The sequence below is a fragment of the Podarcis filfolensis genome (genome assembly GCF_964270895.1).
Source record: "Podarcis filfolensis genome assembly, chromosome: 6".
NCBI lineage: Eukaryota > Metazoa > Chordata > Lepidosauria > Squamata > Lacertidae > Podarcis > Podarcis filfolensis.
Window position 1 is genome coordinate 80,711,629 of NC_139609.1, and position 19,134 is coordinate 80,730,762.

Genomic DNA, 19,134 nt, shown 5'->3' on the forward strand with positions numbered 1-19,134 from the left:
AGCGTTCACGTTTTGGAGGGAAATGCATTTCTTTTTCTTTTGTTAGGTCACTAGATGGCAGCATGAGCTCGCTGCTAACTCTTCTGAAGTCATTAAAAATCCTAGGGAGAAATCTCAAGTCAAGGGCAAGGAATTTGAGAGCGTTAAGACTTCAGGCACGCAGAATGAGCTACACAGGTACAGCATCCCAAAACCGCAGGGAGACGTCCCCCATGCAAAAGGTTGTCAGCCTAGAGTAGCACAGAAAGGACTGTTCAAATCGGTAGGCGCTGTCCCGCTAAGCCAAAAAGAAGGCCTTTCTACCTCTTTAGTGGCGTCCTTCAAGGACGCCAACTTGAATAAAATATCGAGTGGAGGGCTGGCAAGCCCCGTCTGGCAAAATCAATCACAAGACATGGCACATGCAAAGCATTTGAATGACAATGCCCAACAACTTTGTGGGGCCCCAGCCCCCTCAAATATTTTATTGGGGGGAACGAAAGGACCTCGGTTGCTGGGAATTGGCTTCTATGGCATCAAAGATACATTTGCTGTGGGAAGGCGTCGCCCAAACATTTTCCCTTGGGCTTTAGCAGCAGCTACTCTGTACTCGTGTCTTGGAAGGGACATGGTGGTGCTGTAATCTAATCCATTGAGCCTAGGACTTGCCGATCAGAAGGTCAGCGGTTCGAATCCCCGTGACGGGGTGAGCTCCCCTTGCTTGGTCCCTGCTCCTGCCCACCTAATAGTTTGAAAGCATGCCAAAGTGCAAGTAGATAAATAGGTACCACTCCAGCGGGAAGGTACACGGCGTTTCCGTGCGCTGCTTAGTTATGCTGGCCACATGACCCAGAAGCTCTCTGCGGACAAACACCAGCTCCCTCGGCCTATAGAGCGAGATGAGCGCCGCAACCCTAGAGTCGTCCTCGACTGGACCTAACGGTCAGGGGTACCTTTACCTTTTTACTCTGTACTCATGTTTTGGAAGTTCCAGTAAATATTTTGATCAGCCTTGCCCAATGTGGTGGCTCTCCAGTTGTTTTGTACTACAACTCCCATCATCCCTTACCACTGTCCATTTTGGCTGAGGCTGATGTGTTTTGGAGTCTGACAGCACCCAGAGAGCACTGGTTTATTCTGTTTTCACAACTTTCCCCTAACTGTTAATGTCTGCATTGTGTTTGAGCTTCCATACGGCATAAAAGCCAGTTCCAGAAATACAATGGCGCATGGGGCAAGTTTAGTGTTCATTTCCATGCTTCCAGGGGGGGAAACATTCAAAGAACAATGAAACATTTATTTGTTTGTTTATATCTCCTGCCCCTCCTGTCCATGGCAGAGAGCAGAAATAGAAAAAATAAAAACGTCCTAAAAACCAATTTCAGTACAGATACAGATTACCTACTCAGAGGGCTTGTTGGAACAACAGAGACGGCACATATCTAATATTCAAGGAGAGCTCATTCCTTTTTTAATTCTTATTATTTTATTTATGATTTTCAATTTTATACATTTCAATAATTTTACAATCATTTTAACATTTCAAAACTCGACTTCCTTCCCCCTCTTTCTGCGGTTCCTTAAATTTTTTATATTTTCTACATATTCCAAATTAACTTAACTTACTCATTTATTCATCTACTTTAAATATATACTCTTATCAAACTGCAGGCTATTACAACAATCCTGCCAATGTTCTTATCTGTTAACAGTTTATTTGTAAATATTCAATAAACCATTTCCATTCTTTTATAAAAAGTTTGTTATCTTGATTTCTTATTTTTCAGGTAAGGAGAGCTCATTCCACAGCACTATGGCCTGATTCCTGTACCGTATGCACCTGATCACCTAATGAGATGGTGCCGCCTAGAATCATAGAATTGGAGAGTTGGAAGGGACCCTCAAGGGTCATCTAACCCAACCCCCCTGTGATGCATGAACCTCACCTGCAGAGTGAACTGATCAATTAGGGTATATAAGAGGTGAAACAATATTTCAGGTATCCTGGTCCTAACCTGTGTGATTACTACTAGTCCTACTACTAACACTATCAATTTTGCCTGCCCTTCACCTTAAGGTGCAACCATTTAAAATACAACATTGAAAATAGTTTAAAACCACTTACAGTCACAAAAATAGGATGCGTCCTAAAAATATACCTCTTATGTGTCAAAGGCCAGAGTGGAGATGTTTGTTTATACCACTTTATATTCCAAAACCAGCACCTTCAACCAGCACCCAGTAGCTAATTAGCAGCCAGTTTTTGCTATTATTCTCATTATTATGTTATGTTGTTGTTAATTGTTGTTGTCTCTGTCTAAAATCCCTCCCCCCCCTTTCCAACTATGTACCCGTGCATCTATCTCGGCATTCAAAAACTCATTGCAATCTGTCAAAATCTGGACTGAGGAAATAAACTGAAATGATGTCAATAGCTTCAGGGAGTAAGCGAGCACAGAGCAATTAAACATAGGGAAAAGAAGAATAAAGTAATTGTTTGGGCTGCATGGGCTTGTCTTAAATGGGTTTGTGTTGGCAGCTATAAAAACATGCGAGCTGCTATTGCACAAAGGCGGAGAGATCGTTCCAAGAGCATTTTGCACCTAGGTAGTTGTTTGGAGAGTAAGTCAGTGTGTGATTGAGTGGAGGGGGAGGGGAAGAGGATATCCATGCATTCCATTGACAAATCCATTGCTGCATCCCACTATGATGGGAACTGCTCTTGTGGGAGTGGCTAGGGAAGAAGGTAAGAAACAGCCATGCAAGGCCTGAGTGTATGGTGTGTTGGACTTACTTATTATTCTGTCCTTCATTCGAAGATCTCAGGGCAGTTCACAAGATAAAAATACAGGATAAAAGGAGAAATAAATAGTTAGCATAAAAACAAAACAATAACACCCCTTCCCACAAACACATTTAAAAGGCCGTAGAATAATAATCAACAAAAGGCTTGGTTGGACAGAAACATTTTCGCTGGTTGCACTGTTCATTTCGATTGTTTGCAAGTATCTGGCTTTCTATACGATCAGAGTTACATTGTGAAATGCTTAGTTCAAATCCCAATGTGAACATGTTAAGTTGTCTTAGTCAAGTCACCGTCCCTCAATTTGTAGTATGAAGGTGGTAATACTGGCTCAGCTTACTGTTATTGCATTTGGAATGCACTACAGATTCCAAGTACAGTCGTATCTTGGAAGTCGAACGGAATCTGTTCCGAAAGTCCGTTTGACTTCCAAAACATTCGAAAACCAAAGCTTGGCTTCTGATTGGCTGCAGGAAGCTCCTGCAGCCAATCGGAAGCTGCAGAAGCTGCGTCAGACGTTTGGCTTCCAAAAATAGTTCACAAACCGGAACAGTCACTTCTGGGTTTGCGACGTTCGGGAGCCAAAACATTCAGGAACTAAGCTTCCAAGGTACGACTGTACTGTTATTAAAAGCAGTGTATCTGAATATACACACTATCCTGTGTATATATAACAAATTAGTGTACAATGCTTGGTTTTGTTTGAAAATCAATTTCTTGCGTTTACATTGAATGAGAAAGCCATTTTATATGAATTTCCCTAGAAACAGAGATGCAAATGGGGACTTTGCAGTATCCATTTCCTATGGAGTGCAGTGATTAAGCCATAAGCAGACCAAGGAACGAATTAGCCAATGAATGAATGAAGGGAGCAATGCTCGCTTCCTAGAGATTAGTAATTATGTTGTAAGGCTATAGTAGTAAGCCTACTTACCTGGAAATAAGACTCGCAGATACCATGGGATAGATATGGGATCTGGCTGCAAAAACGCTCAGGGAAGTGGGCATTTATTCATCTCAGACTTTACATATGAAGGTATTACATATTTCATGTTTGAGTACTTGTAAAAGGCAAAGAGGCCTCCTTTCAGTCAGACAAAGCGTCTGAAGCAAAAATTCCATTTTGCCTTTGTCGAAAATGCCCCGTCAGTGTGGGTTAGCCCTTCCAGCAGTTTCCTCCATAAAGACGAGAAACGCAGCTGCTACTTTGACCTCTCCGATGCACTGGAAATTTTCCGAGAGGTAGAGGAAAGCATTTTGGTCATGCTGTCCCACAGGCAACAGGCAGGAGCTGCCGATGGCCAGGTGACGTCTCTCATGTACCCTGTAGGGCAAAGAGCATCGCTTGGGCAGATAAAGCGAAAGGTTGTGCAACCTCACGTGCTACAAAGGTTGGGAGTGCTGGGTCAGAGGTGAGCCTGGAACAGGATGAGTTTAAAGCACGGTGGAGACCAGAAGAAGCGGGGACTAGGAAGATAGGCTCATCTTTTCTAACATCTCCTGTTCGCTTTCCTAGGGCATGCTTTGAATATTGGACCCAGGGATCGTTTTCTCTTCGGTGGGCTCATCCATAACTCATTTTGGCACTTTCCCCCCAAACAGTGGAGAGCGTGCCATCAAGCCACTTGCTTCACATCAGCCCAATGGCTCTCAAAGGGTGTGGCAGGAGAGGAGAGCAAGTGTGGCAAAGAGATTCAAGGACAATCAAAGAAACTTTCAACATTTAGCTGTCTGAAAACACTGGTATTGTTGGACCATTTGTAAAGACAGATTACCAGTGACCGAAAACATAAGCATTTACAAAACTGTTGTCTTCTGCAGATGAGGCATTAACAACTGTTATAGTGACTCATGCATTCCCAATCTTGATTTTTTAAAACCAATGGATGTTGTGCAATATTAAGAGAGAAAACTTATATTCACAGCTAATTTGGAATGTAATGTACTTTGAAGACAAAATGGTGTTGGCCTCACCTTTGTGTGAAAATTTGTCCAAGGAGCCTATCACTTGGCTAGGTAGAGTTGAAATATTGCTTTTGAGCACTTGGAGTAGTAAATTGACATCACATCTCTTTATCTGGCAGTACAGTGGTACCTCTGGTTGTGGACATGATCCATTCCCGGGTGCTGTTTGCACCCTGAAAAGTCTGTAACCAGAGCGGCGCTTCTGCGCATGTGCAAAGCGCAATAGAGCGCTTCTGCGCATGTGCGAAGCGCAATAGAGTGCTTCTGCGCATGTGCGAAGCACGATAGAGCACTTCTGCGCGTGCAGCGAAACCTGGAAGTAAACACTTCTGGGTTTGCCGCGTTCTTAACCTGAAAAAATGCAACATGAAGCATTTGCAAGAAGAGGTATGACTGTACTGACAAGTGTCAAACGCAGGACTGTGGCCAACTCAGAGCCCATCTCTTGAAACTGACTACCAATGAAAACTGGGGGACAACTTTAATTTTCTTTCGTGGAGTCTGGAGGTCATTGTAATGTGAATATTATACACAAAGCAATAGAAGGAAGGAAGGACACTGGCTTTTATAGCTAGCACCTCAATCCTGTAGAGGTTTTATTGAATGCAAGCCCCACTGACTTGGGTGAGCCTTGCATCCAAGAGAACATTCTTCAGATTATAGCCTTGCAGAATCAGGAGAAAGCTTTTGTTTCATATTACATGCGTTGATGGTCTTACCAATGCCAGGATGTTTGGATTAACAACAACTTCTTGTGTGTGAGAATGGCCGCTATTAGTAATTACCATGCTATGTACTTTTCTGCACTTCCCCCTCTTCTGACCTCGCTGTTTACAATCCTCATTCCAGTCATGTGTATATAACTCTAACTCAGGACAACACTTCAGGCATCTGATGGAGTGGATTGTAATCTTGTGCCATAATAAATGTGCTAGTCTTTCAAAGTGGATGATCACAAGCTTTGCATGTAGAAAGGTTGAGGTCCACTCCCTGGGATCTCCAGGTAAGGCTGAGAGTGGGTTCCTGTTGCTCGTCTGAGCTACAGATAAGGGATAGGGAACCTGTGGCCTGCCAAATGCAATAGGACTCCAACTCCCATCAGCCCCAGGCAGGATGGCCAATGGTAAGGAATGATGGGCAATGTAGTCCAGCAACATTGACCTGGCCACTCTTGTAGGGAAGTCAATCTTACTCCTGTCACAGCCACACAAGCCTATAATAGCGAAGGAATTAACATGTTGGTGTTCTTCAGGAAGGAGTCTGCCCTCTCGCTTTTGCCCAACTTCAACCGGCAGGAACAGGTTACTAAAGATTGGTGGAGAAGATGAAGGCTATGATTGGTTATGAAATTCTAACTAGTCCTACCAGTAACTATCTTTGGATCCTTGAAACACAATGTGATGAAGGAACACAGAGACTTTATTGGGAATCCATTTACTTGTGCCAAAATATTACTGAGAATGAGAAAGAAGGGGGTGGGGGGTGCTGACAGGCAAGAGAGCCATGAAAAAGTAACAGAAAGCCTCAAAACGGCACTGGAGAAAAATACATGGCAATTGATAATAAGCAGCTAACAGCCCAATGGCTTCTTTAGGCATTCAAACAAATAAATAATAACATGTATCGTGGTTTATTTATTGAGCCATACACTTCTTGTTATTTTAGTGATTCTGAAGAAGGCCTTAATCAAAAACAAGCTGCGTATTTTAGGCTCCCACTTACTTGGGAGTAAACCCACTGAACCCAACGGGACTTACTTCTGAGTAGACCTATGCAGTATTGCTTTTTTTTTTTACTGTTTTATTACTAGGCAGTTCAGTGGACCCAATGGGTTTTAATTCCATGTAGCCATTAATATATTTCTGCTATAATTTAAATATTTTTTTAGTACCTTGTGAAGCTTTGCCCTTCCTTCCTTCCTTCCTTCCTTCTTGCTGCTAAAACATTACTAGTAAAGTACTGGGACAACAAGGAAACCACATTAAGCTAACAAACTAATTAATTCCAGACTCTTATGGAACCTTGTTATGGAATACCAATGTCAGAAAAATGGTGCCATTTCATTTTATTTTGGAGTGCCCGTAAACTAAAAAGAAATAAGAGGCCACCAGTAATATAGTTTAATATTATGTATAAAACAAAAGGTTTTTTTTTCTATTTAGAAATTGCAATCTTTTATATGTCCACATTAGAAAAACGCATTCCAGATTTAAAGCAGCAACTCTACAACTGGAAGGAAGCCCCACTGAACACAACGAGACTTACTTCTGAGTAGACATGTACAGAATTGGGCTGCTAGGTGGAAGGATCATCATGTGAAGAGGGAAAACAAGTAGGTTTCACTATGTGATCTTGGGGAGACCATGAAATCATGAGCCTAGACTTGATTGAAGATCAGTTGCTTCTCCCTTCGCCTTTTCAAAAAGATTAATCACACTACATTCTTTTGGCAGCAGCACCTCTCCTTTCCAAAACAACACACACACACAAAATATCCACACACTCAGGTTTTTTATTTTTTTAAAAAAACCAGCAATAGAAATACTGCTATTCTTAGCTCTTTGGAAAGGGCTTCTCAGCCTTTGATGAGAGGAGTGTCTGTCTTGAAATGCAGGTGCAGCAGCTGTAATCCACTCTTCAAGAGGATAATGGCACAGAACAGGAAGAGAACTGCATACAGAACTAGCTATCGGTGGTATCCACCTAAATTTAACCATTAAAAAATAATGTACATTGAAGATGGAGCAAACTTGTTTTCTCCTGATCCGGAAGCTAGGACCATAATCAATGGATTCAGGTTACAAGAAAGGTGATCCCAACTAAACATCAGGAAGAACTTTCTGATACTAAGAGCTGTTAGTGGAACAGACTCCTATGAGAAGTGTTGATTTCTCCTTCCTTGGAGATTGTAAAGCAGAAGTTGGGTGGCCAACTGCCATGTTTTATCTAGTTGAGATACCTCCATTGCAGGGGTTTCATTGATGACCCTCAGGGCCGCTACAATTCTGAGAGTCCACGCCTAAATTAATCCATTAATTTCAATAAGTTTACTCCGAGTAAAAGTTAGTTGAATGCCACCCTATAACTCTCTCTCTCTTTCTCTCTGTGTATAATTTTTATTTTCCATTTAATATTATACATCGACTTCCTTCCCTCCCGCCTCATAGCTTTTGAAATTAACCTTTATATCATTGCATTTTACACGTTTTCCAATTCTAATTATACGCATTACAAAATGGCTCAAAATTTAAATAAATATAGAAAGATAGAAAATTTCTCATTACAAGTCTTCAGACAACCCTGCTAGTGATGTTAATTGCTTACAATAATCTTTCAGATATCGTATAAATTTCCTCCAATCCTTTTGGAATACTTGATTGTGATGGTTTTGGATTTTTCCTGTCAGCTTCGCCAGTTCTGCAAAGTCAATCATCTTCATCTGCAACTCTTCTTTCGTTGGTCCTTCTTGTTGTTTCCATTTTTGGGCTGAAAGAATTCTTGCCGCAGTTGTTGCATACATAAACAGTCTTTAATCTTCCCTTGGGATCTCTTCACCCACTATACCCAGTAAAAAGGCTTCTGTTTTTTTAACAAGAGGCCACCCTATAACTTTGAACCAGAGCAACGTACCAACCACCTGCAGCCCGCACAAGATGCCATGGTACCCACAGAGATGAAGATGCTTGCCTTCACAGTCAGGTGTGAAGGTGGGCACAGAGCAGGGATGGGGAACCTGTGGCCATTCAAGATATTGTTGGACTTCAACTCCCATCAGACCCAGCCAGCCCGGCCAATGGTGAGGCACTTGAAAACACATGTTTGATTTGGGCCTCAGGGCTTGCCTACACTTCTGCTTGTCCCATGCTAGAAAGCACAGGTCTGAGCGGCTTTCCATTTACCCTGCCACATTCCCTGGGAAAACACACTTTTTAGTGTTTTTTAGCAACTCTTAACAAACAAGAGTGCCCAGAAATCTTTGAGGGAAATAATGTGCTTTAAAGGCACAGCATGCACATAGCCTCCTTATGTCCTCAGCTTTTCTCAGCATTTGGCATATAAAACATGCAATGCTTCAAAGGACTAGAAACCATGAGGACTAGAAACCTACTTTTAAGGAGGAAAAACTTTTTTAAAAACAACAACAACAAGCAACCCAGAAGGCCATGAAGCCAAAGGAGCGCACATATGGTACAACAGCCCTGAAGGCTTCTATGTGTTCTGTCATTACTGCATTTCCAATGAAGAAAATCATTTTCAAAATAGATGAGGGAGAGAGAGAGAGAGAGAGAGAGAAGGAAAGGGAACACAGGTCTGTACAACCCGATTTCCGAATTCTTCCTCTTTTTGAATCTCTCTGAGGTTTGAGCCCTCGTGAACTGTTGACTGTTTGAATCACATAATGCAATACCTGTTCCTCTGGCTTAACGTTACAATGCTTCTCACACCGCAGAATTGCTTCACATCACTCTGAGATGCAATGCCATGTTCTCTTCAGCGCTGGGTCGTCTTTGCAAAGGACACTCCTACTTTCTTTAATTATATGTTTTGTTTTAAATTGATGTCCTTTATTCTGGGAGTGAGTCACTATCTTGTAAACAGGTAAATGTGGGAGTGAAAGAGGGTGAAATATACGCTTGGCTCCAAAGGTGGGTGTATTTAATTAAACAGGGTACCAGGGTTCCTTTTTCCCCAAGCTTGCTGCGGCTTTTCCAGCTCAGTCCTGCTTCCCCAGTCCCAGTAGGAGACTGCAGGAGTCCGTCAGGGCTGTATTTTGCCATATACTGTCACTGCCCTACCAAGCAAGGCTTCTTAAAGTGTGATACCTGTCACTACCAGGTCAAACGCAGGCCTGCAGCAGTTGCAAAACAAAAGAAGAATCTCATGTTGGAAAGAGGAGCGCTTTCTGCCTGGGCACGTCTGAAGTTGCTAGACCCAAATAGTGACAATTTAGTATTTGGCCCACAGCCTTTGCAAGAAGAAATTGCCCAGCCAGGTTAATCTCAGAAGTCTTGTGCAGCTCTCTGGGGCAATTCAAATATTAGAAGTCCATTGTTTTCCAAGGCTTGGAAAGTATTCAGTGCCAAGGCAGAACTCAGGAATGTGTGAAGCAAGGAAGTAGTTCTGATTGCAGGCAGGGTGACTTTCCACCTCCCATCATTCCAGAACCAGATCTAGGATTAAGGAGGTCTACTGAGCAAGTGGTGCGATGCCCAGACATGCTCAAGCCTTAAAGGCTGACACACACACACAGTGACCATTTCCAGTCACTTCCAGAGGCCCATTAAAACCCTCCTTTTAGCCTCCTTTGAATCCAGTCTAGGGCATGGCTCCCTTACGTGATTTCTCTTCCCGTTCCTCAAACAGGTGGCCATCTCTGAAGCATGTGAAAGAGAAGGAGAGAGAGAAAAGGCTCAGGGTTCTAAAATGGAACGTGCAGGATCTCACCCCCAAACTTGAGTAAGATCACTTTGCCTCACTGGCCTCAGTTTTGCACTTGTGGACACTTCTTCCTCATTTGCTTCAACGTGAAACACAACTGGCTCTGTTCCTGTGCTCAGAATCCCTGAGGTGCACAAACCAAGGCTCAGGTATTAAAGAAAGAAAAAGGCCTGCTGTATTCAGTGGGTCTAGTCACTAGTCGTGTGTTTAGCATTGCAGCCTAAAACAGATTTCAAACCCCGCTGCACTGAAAGCAAAGAGGCTCTGCTGTCGCCCTCCTCTGATCCTAACCCTTCCTTCCTCAGAAGCTCCACCACTCTGTTCAGAAGAACTTCCTCCTTACCCTGCTGATCCCCCAATCCTCACCACGTTTACTCCAGAGTAAGTAAGCCCAGCTCAACCCCTACGGACGAGGGCGCAAAAGGAAATAATCTTGAGTGTACATCTTGAACATGAAACACACTGGACAAATGGTTCCTCTTTTTGAGTGCGCGTCTCCCAGGACCAGGCTGCAAAAGAGCCGGTGGATTTGGCAGCAAGGTCGCATCGCCTGTTCTTGCCTTGGAAAGATCCAAGCAGCGTCGTAAAGACACGCACAGAGAGAGTTAGACAGATCGATCGACTTGAAATGAAAACTTTGTCCCGGCTGGGGAGAATAAAGCCCCTCCCCGGGCCAAACCCAATCCACCCATGCCTCCCTCCTCTCCTCCCCTCGATCCGCGCCTTGTTGTTGTTATTATGAATGGCCCCGGCTCCGGGAGGTCCACACGCACTCGGAGCGCGCTCCTTTGAGGCTGCAGCCAGCGGGCGAGGCGCTTTCGTGCGCTGCGCGAGCTCGTGGCAGCCAGCCAGCTAGGCGTGACGTCCCGTTGCCAAGGGACGCGCCGCCCCTATAAATAACTGCGCGCAAAGGAACTTTCCCAAGTCCGGAGACTTTTAAGCGACGGCGCGGCACCCGGAGCAACCAGATGGTCCGCAGCGAGCTTCACCCGCAGCCACACAGCCCGGCAGCCAGCGGCCGCAGCACCAGCACCAGCACCGGGGTCCAGGCGAGCCTGGCGCTTCGGGGCCTCTGAAGCACTAGCGGGCGCGGACGGTCAGCGGGCGCGCTGGGGAAAGGTGCCCTCTCCAAGGAACGCAAGGGCTTTGGGCGACCGATCGTGCTCGCCGTCTGAAGCCAGCGACTCGACCGCCCCAGCAGCTCCGGGGGGCCGGGACTCCCCCTTTCTCCCTCGCCCCCTTCCCCGTCTGCTCCCCGCCTCTCCTTTTGCTTTCATGCAACGCCTGGTGGCCTGGGACCAGGCATGCCTCCCGCTCCAGCCGCCGGCCTTTAAATCCATGGAAGTGGCTAATTTCTATTACGAGGCGGACTGTCTGGCTGCTCTGAGCAAGCTGCACCCCCGGGCTCCAGGGGGCCGCTCCATGACCGAGCTCACCGTCGGAGACCACGAGAGAGCCATCGACTTCAGCCCTTACCTGGACCCTTTAGCATCGCAGCAGCAACAGGCGCAGCAACAGCAGCAGCAGCAGCAGCAGCCGCCTCCTTCCGCGGCAGCAGGGGGCAACTTTGAGCCGGTTTGCAGCAGCAGCGGAGGCAGCAGCAGCAGCAGCGGCGGCGGGAACAGCAGCCAAGATTTTCTCTCCGACCTCTTCTCGGAGCAGGACTATAAAGGCGGCGGGAAAAAGCACCCCGATTACGCGTACATCAGCCTAGCCAGGCACGGCCACCACCACCACCCGGGCGTCGGGCAAGCAGGCCACAAGGCCGGCACGCTGCTGGGCTGCTACCCGCCCATGGTGGAAACCAAAGTGGAGCCGGTCTTCGAGCACTTGGACTCTTGCAAAGGGCCCCGCAAGGACGAGGGCGGCGGCGGCGGCGGCACGGGCGGAGGCGCAGGGCCCGGCCTGGGGGGAATGTCCTCTCCTTACGGCAGCACCGTGCGCTCCTACTTGGGCTACCAGTCGGTGCCGAGCGGCAGCAGCGGCAACCTCTCCACGTCGTCGTCTTCCAGCCCGCCGGGCACCCCGAACCCGTCCGATTCCTCGAAGTCCGCCTCGGCCGGAGGAGGAAGTGGCGGCGGCGGCGGCGTTTACCCGGCAGGCCCCGGTAGTGGCGGCGGCGGAGGTGGCGGCGGCGGCAAGCACAAGTCAAAGAAGTGCGTGGACAAGCACAGCGAGGAGTACAAGCTGCGGCGCGAGAGGAACAACATCGCCGTGCGCAAGAGCCGCGACAAAGCCAAGCTGCGCAACATGGAGACGCAGCACAAAGTCTTGGAACTGACGGCCGAGAACGAGAGGCTGCAAAAGAAAGTGGACCAGCTCTCCCGGGAGCTCAGCACGCTCAGGAACTTGTTCAAACAGCTGCCCGAGCCGCTCTTGGCCAACTCCGGACACTGCTAACCCCCAGCCGACCCCCGACGAGAGCTGAGGGGGAAGGGGGTTGAGTTGGGGAGTAGGGGGCGCAGGCGGCGCATGGAGTTTGGGGGAAGGATCGGCGAGGTTGGGGGCGGTAGGATCTGGGGTGGGTTTGTACACGCGCGTCTCCCCGCTCCTTACAAGGCGAGGCAGAATAGGGGGGGGGAGAAGTCGAGGGAGAGAGCGAGCCCAGAGGGTTTACATATATGAATGCGTATCATTTTTATTTTTATTTTTATTATTTCACCTTTAATTCGCGCGCTCAAGGTGGGAGAAGCCTTCCGCTCTAAGCTACGTGCTGTCCAACTCCTTCGGCTGGCGCGGGGAGTCTCCTGGCGGTTTCCATTTACCTCTGCAAACCTCATGGAGGAATCGTGATTTGTTTTTTTTTTACCCCCTCCAACTTTTCTTGTTACTGTTTTTTTTCTAAGAAAAAAAAAGGTGACGGCAAACCCGACACAAGCCACTTAATTTCGGATCTGATGTCTTTGCAGCGGTTGTTTTCCCTCCCCCCTTTCCCCCTTTTTTTCTTTTTGGGTTGAATGCTTGTGTTATTTAAGAAGAGAGAGAGAATAAAGTAGAGAGAAAGAGAGGCCAGAGTGATGCAATCTTTAAAACATGGCTGGAAAAGCTGGCTACACATGATGCAACCTCGTGTAACTGTCAGTCATGGATTGAGTAATCTGTTAAAGATGTTCCTACAGTTGTTTTTTATTATAAAGAATGGTCTATTTCTATAAGGAGAAAAAAAGACATATGTATATTTTGGGATCTATGCATTCTTGCTACACATGAAGCATTAATGAACAATTTTAATAAAACTTTATTGTCAGGACGGAAAATGAGAGCTTGTTTTCTTCAAAGTGCTAACTTTCCACTATATTGGGGGGGGGGGAGGGGGGCAATCTAGAACCATTAAAATAACTGAGTGGTGTCCCAGCGGCTGAAATAGAATATAGATTTCTTCCAGTTCTTCGTTCAGCAGAAATTCCCAAGAGAACCAGCTTGGAAGCAAAGCAGTCACTTCTTCCAGTTCACTGCCTTGTTGCTGAAACTGTCGATCGGCTTGTGAATTACTACAAATTGGGGAGACCTGGAGCTGCAGGTAACGTATAAGGGGATGACAAAAACATAATGGGTCTTGTTTCCTTTATTTCTCTTTTCTTTTCTTTTCTTGGTGTGATAAACCAATATTTCTGATCTGTTTAAGTAACTGCAGAGGATGGGGGGGGGAGGGAGGAATAAGAAAAAGATAGATTTGTGTGTCATAGGGATACATTTGAGCTGGCTATGCTGAGAATACATTCATCAGGAAAGGGTGGAATAAATTCTTTAGGCATATCTATTTCAAAACTTTTCCAGAATTTCTGAAAGAGTTGTGGGCAGTCTACTTCTCTGTAGTCCGTTTTTGTGGGGGCCCAGGAGCAGGAGCCTGTTTTTGTGAATGCCCAGATTTTAGTTTTAAGGGCGGGGAAGGTTTCTAAGCCTCATGACACAGATTAGGTTGAGAACGATACAGTGTCAAAACACAGATGCCAAGTAAGGCGTTCAAATTCTTTTTCGGATCTCATTGCTTTTTTTTTTTTTTAAAAAAAGGATGTTATACTTTTAAATGTCAAACTAACTTGTTTGTGACAATCTCGAGCAACGTTCTCGCATAGGCAATTAACAACAACAGAAAGAAGGGATTGCAGAATAAGTGAGATCTATGTCCCCCAAGCCTAGCAGCTACCATATTAAAGTGAATTAGATGCAAAGTGTGTTAATTGCAGGTAAAAATAAGGCAATTAACCCCCGCCTCTGGCGTGCGGATTTCCAGTGTTATTTATTTATAGAGCATGCCTAGCCTAGCATCTTCCGTCCAACTTTATTTAGTTACTTACTTTAGCGAGGCAACCTGTGGCAAAAGCAGTGATGTTCATGCTAGTGATTGTGGAATGTATGATATCTCAAGACCAGGAAGCTGAATGTTCCTAGCCTTGCTCATGTGTCTATACTGCTAGTAAAATGTTAACAGTATGTGAAGTTGGTGTGTGTGTGTGTGTGTGTGTGTAGAGGAGAGCTGGGTAAAGGACTGGTCTTACTCAGCAATTTACTATGAATTTAGGCCCTTTTAAAGTACTTCTAGGTTCTAAATTCTGATATCCAAGAAAAAAGCTTTAAATCTTCCCTGCTGCCCCTTGCACTGATGAAATGCAGAATTCACTTTGCTTGGAGGCTGTTGACCTAAACATTGCTCTTGTCGATATCCCCTTCAGGGAAAAGAAGCAGCAGCTCCTAATTCTCTGCTTGCTGATGAAACTTAGGTTTTCGCTAACAACGAATGCAGCTTCATGGAAAAGTTGAGCTCGGTTTTTACCTACAGTGGTCCACAGCCCAGTTACGTTCAGGCTTTCAATCGTTTGGTCTGCCAAACTGTATTATGACCTCCCCAAAGGCTTGCAAAGGCATACCAAGAAGAACAAGGGTATAATGTCTTTATGTTGCTTTGCAGATGGTGCGTAGGTAAGGGAATGTGAAAACGGCGTGAGCCGTTTCTGTTCATTGGCCTTCGTCAAGGGCAAAGGCTTGCTGAAATGAGGCAGTATCCGGTGGTGGAGAACCTGTGACCCTCCAGATCTTGCTGGACTCCATCTCCGATCCATCAGATCCAAGCATGATCAATGGTCAGGGATGATGGGAGTTGTAGTCCAACAGCAGCTGAAAGGCCGCAGGTTCCCCAACCGGAACTGATCAACCTCTCTGCAAAGTAGAGTTTTGTATCTAACATATTGTTTTCACATAAATTATTGCCCTCCTCAGATTGCTGTTCTGTGCGTGCTTCCTTGGAAAGAACATGCTATTGACTTTGCTGGTCTGCTGAGTAAATAGGCGGTGGCGGACCTTGGGGGTCTCAAATTTCAGCGGCGCCCTGTGTGACACCAAAATTTCGCGTCCCCTGCCTCTCATGCTCCATTCTAAATAATAGTTGTGGTGTCCCCATTGTGGCTGAACCGGTCGAGCTCCCCTAAATCTGCCTTTGTAACTATGCACAGGATCAGTCTCTTAGAGTGCAACCCTGTATATTTCTCCTTGGAAGTAGGTTTCATGGAGCTCTGTGGGACTTCATCCTAAATAAGTGGGAATTTCAGCCTTAGTCTGGGAAAAGCAACAGCCTGGAGTAAGTGTGTATTCCGGTGCAATGCATTGTAAAAGGGTAGGTTCTTGGGGCAAGCGCTAACTTCTTAGTTGCAAAATGCAGGCCACAATCCCAAGAACGGAAGAAGCTCTGTGTGCCCAGGAGGCCTTTAAGACCTGTATTTCTTGTACAGCAGTCCCCTATGCCACAAAGCAGGAGCAGTTTATGATCTCATGGAAAAAAATCCGTTGTGGGGAGCAAGTGGGAATAAAGGTTCCTAAAGTAGTTTTTTGAGTTGTGGTTTTAAGGTTGCAATTGTGCTTCATCAAACTCAATAAGGCCTAGATTTTTAAAAGGTTTCCCTATGCTCGTTTGATTTTTTGTTGAGGAAGGGTTATTTGAATAGCAAGCTGTCCTTCTATATCACAACTCGCTTTTGATACTTGAAAATAGTTTGCTGTGCACTATGTGAGGCTGCTGCTCAAGATACAAAAGGCCAAAGCAACTTTTGTTCCATGATGCTAACAGCACAGTTCTTTGACAGATTTTCTTGCTGATTCCTGTATGTGTTTTGGTGAGGCAATTTTTAATGGCTCTTAACAGGGAGAATAATTATCCTTTGCCTTTTCTGATATCCCTCTTCTGGCCTAGCACTTATGTGATAAGTTATTTCAGAACTAACAATAAATTTCCAGAATTTTTGAAAAGTTCACAGTTCCAGGTGTGATCCGGGCAGGGTTCGGCACTTTAAAATTAATTTACTTAAGTGGGAGAGATTTAAGTATGTGCTTAGCTTTCCCTCTGGAGCTAGACTGCTAGATTCCTGGGTTTTACAATAGTGGTTATATATATATTTCAGTACTTGCTAGTTAATTTAAAGTTCAGTGTAAATTAGTCCCTCAACCTTATCTGATTTTTTTAAAAATTAAATATAAAATGGTTTGATTTAAACAATTTAAAATTCCATCTCACCACTAGGCATGATATATTATCTTGAACTCGGTAGTAGCATTTGTTGTGGTGTTGGAGGTTTGTGGATCCAAATAAATTTAACGCCTTATTTCTCTCCATTCAACAATGGCATGTGGTTGCCTTCCCTATGTCCCAAAATAGCAGTATGAATGCCCATACATTCTTTTTAAATGTTTTTAATAATAATAATAATAATAATAATAATTAATAAACAAACAAACTTAGATTACAATTTCATGGTATTAACAATTGTTAGTCTGTTACCACAGCAAAATCAATTTAAAAATCTTGGGTTTCCCCCCATTCTGATTATTTGTAGCCCATTTTTATTTCCAAAATGAAGCCCAAGGCAGCTGACTACATCATACAAAAATTACTAAAGTGGTACTTTAAAGATTAGCAGAGTTTCTGTAGCATAAGCGGACTTCTTCACAAAAGTTTTTGCTACAATAGACTTAAGGAATTGTAAGACTCCTTCCGAATGTAATTGTGCACTGATAAAATAAACTGTGTGTGATTTTACCAATATGCTACGTTGAAATATATTTACTAGCAAATGGGTTTAAGAAGATTATGTAACTAGTCTCATAAATCTAAAACAGAATGTAAGCAATAATTTCTTTATTTATTTCTTTGCATTTATAAACAAACTTTCACCCAGCATGCAACTCAATGAGGCACAAATGGATTCTCAGGTGACCTTCTTTTTGGTCTGATCAGAAACAGACCTGATTAGCTTCCTATAATGTGCTTTCAGATGAGTTAACTTAACCTGTCTCAGGGATGTGAATTTACAGGTTCCCCTATTGCAAAGAGATTCATTAAAAAGACTGCATGTGTACACACACGAGTGTGCGGATGAGAGATATAGTATGCATGCTAGCTAGGTCATTCTTTGTGTTTTTCAAGCAGTGCTTAATTAGTCATAATTATTTAAAAAGAGAAAACATATTTTGAATTAGATTGATGTAAGTTAAAGCAGAAGGGGCCCCCAATACCCCAGAGCAGGTTTCTTTTTCCAGGGTGTGGCAGTTTTCAGGAGCTGATGAGGGGAATCAACAGTCCTGTTTGCATGAGCACCAAACCATTGTGCAAGCAGGCCACCGCGGTTTCATATCACCCTCAATATTTAAATAAACCAAGTGCATTTATCTTGCATCATTGTGAATGTGGGGGGTTACTCTGTTTTCAAAATCAATCTCCCTGCTTTTTAACTTTTGAAAAGAAGAACTCAAGAGAATGTTAGAAATCTACCTATATATAGGAATCTTTTTTTAAAGACAGTAATCCTAGATGGATTATGTTTAAGCCTACACTGTACATTCATTCATTTCTTTGGAAATATGTGGATTATCGTTGGGCACAAGCAAAGCAAACTGTCGGACCTCCCCCCCCCCTTTTTACATTGTCATCCAAATTGTGTCACAGTCCCATCTTCTAGAGCCCATGTGCAGAGATTTCCATGTGTATGGTGAGGTGACTGCTTGGGATTGGGGGGGGGGCAGACTGAAATCCCACCGCACAGTCCTGAAGCTTACTGAATGAACTACTTGGAGGAAAGTTGGGATATACTAAAAAAAACACACAAACTGCACTGATCATAGCTGTCAACCTTCCTTTTTTTGCGGGAAATTCCCTTATTCCAGCGCTGCTTCACACTGCTATCCAGGATTGTTAGATATCCCGTAGACTGTCCCCGGGACAGGTGAGGCTGCTGATCCCTTATTTTCAAATCTGAAAGTTGACAGCTATGGCACTGATCACATACATACATCATGCCACAGCTGTGCCTTAGACCTGTGCTACATGAAGAGGGCATTCTGTGTCTCGCAAAGACATGCAACGTTTAGGGCCAGAACTGGGCTTCACATAAGTGTTGCTGATGCTCAGACCACAGGGAAGGTTTGACCAGAGCTAGTCTTGTTTGGAGAGCTGTCAGTGTAGGGACATCACATGCCACATCAGCTCATATTGGACCAGTCCATGTCTTGGGAACTGAGAGGGAGGTGGAAGGGGTCATTTAAGTCACATTGCATAAATTCCCCCAGGATCTACTGAATGTTGCCTAGTCAATCCCCTTCCTTCCAACTCCCGGATGCAGCCTGCTGAATCCGATCTCCCACTAGCCTGGTAAGGACTGTGGTACAGGCAGACACCCCTTGCAGGAGCTGCCTCTCTCTTTATTGTCTCTGCGTAGCACAGGTCTAAGGCACAGCTGTGGTTTTTCCATCCATGTGAAAAAATGCCTGGTTTGTGTCCACACCCATATTTGGAACGGAAGAAATCCTCAAATGCAGGACTGGCTTGTGTAATCCCAATGGAAATCAATGGACACAAAAATTACCCTCGTTTTGGATTGTGGTCAAGTGCTGCCATTGCACCCACAGCAAGGGAGTAAGTCTTTGATGGTTTTAATGGGACTTCCTCAGTTTCCCAAATAAAT

The 19,134-nt window shown here is 44.7% G+C and overlaps 1 protein-coding gene across 1 annotated transcript; it reads left to right on the top strand.

Moving 5' to 3' along the window:
• The first annotated feature begins 7,232 nt into the window (after positions 1 to 7,232).
• Positions 7,233 to 13,443, top strand: CEBPB (CCAAT enhancer binding protein beta). Its single transcript, XM_083619025.1, has one exon. The coding sequence runs from the start codon at positions 11,462 to 11,464 to the stop codon at positions 12,584 to 12,586; it is 1,125 nt and encodes a 374-aa protein (XP_083475151.1). The 5' UTR covers positions 7,233 to 11,461; the 3' UTR covers positions 12,587 to 13,443.
• The last annotated feature ends 5,691 nt before the right edge of the window (positions 13,444 to 19,134 follow it).

Excerpts from the sequence above, each read along its gene's own strand:
- CEBPB (XM_083619025.1), top strand. The coding sequence starts at position 11,462 with ATGCAACGCCTGGTGGCCTGGGACCAGGCATGCCTCCCGCTCCAGCCG.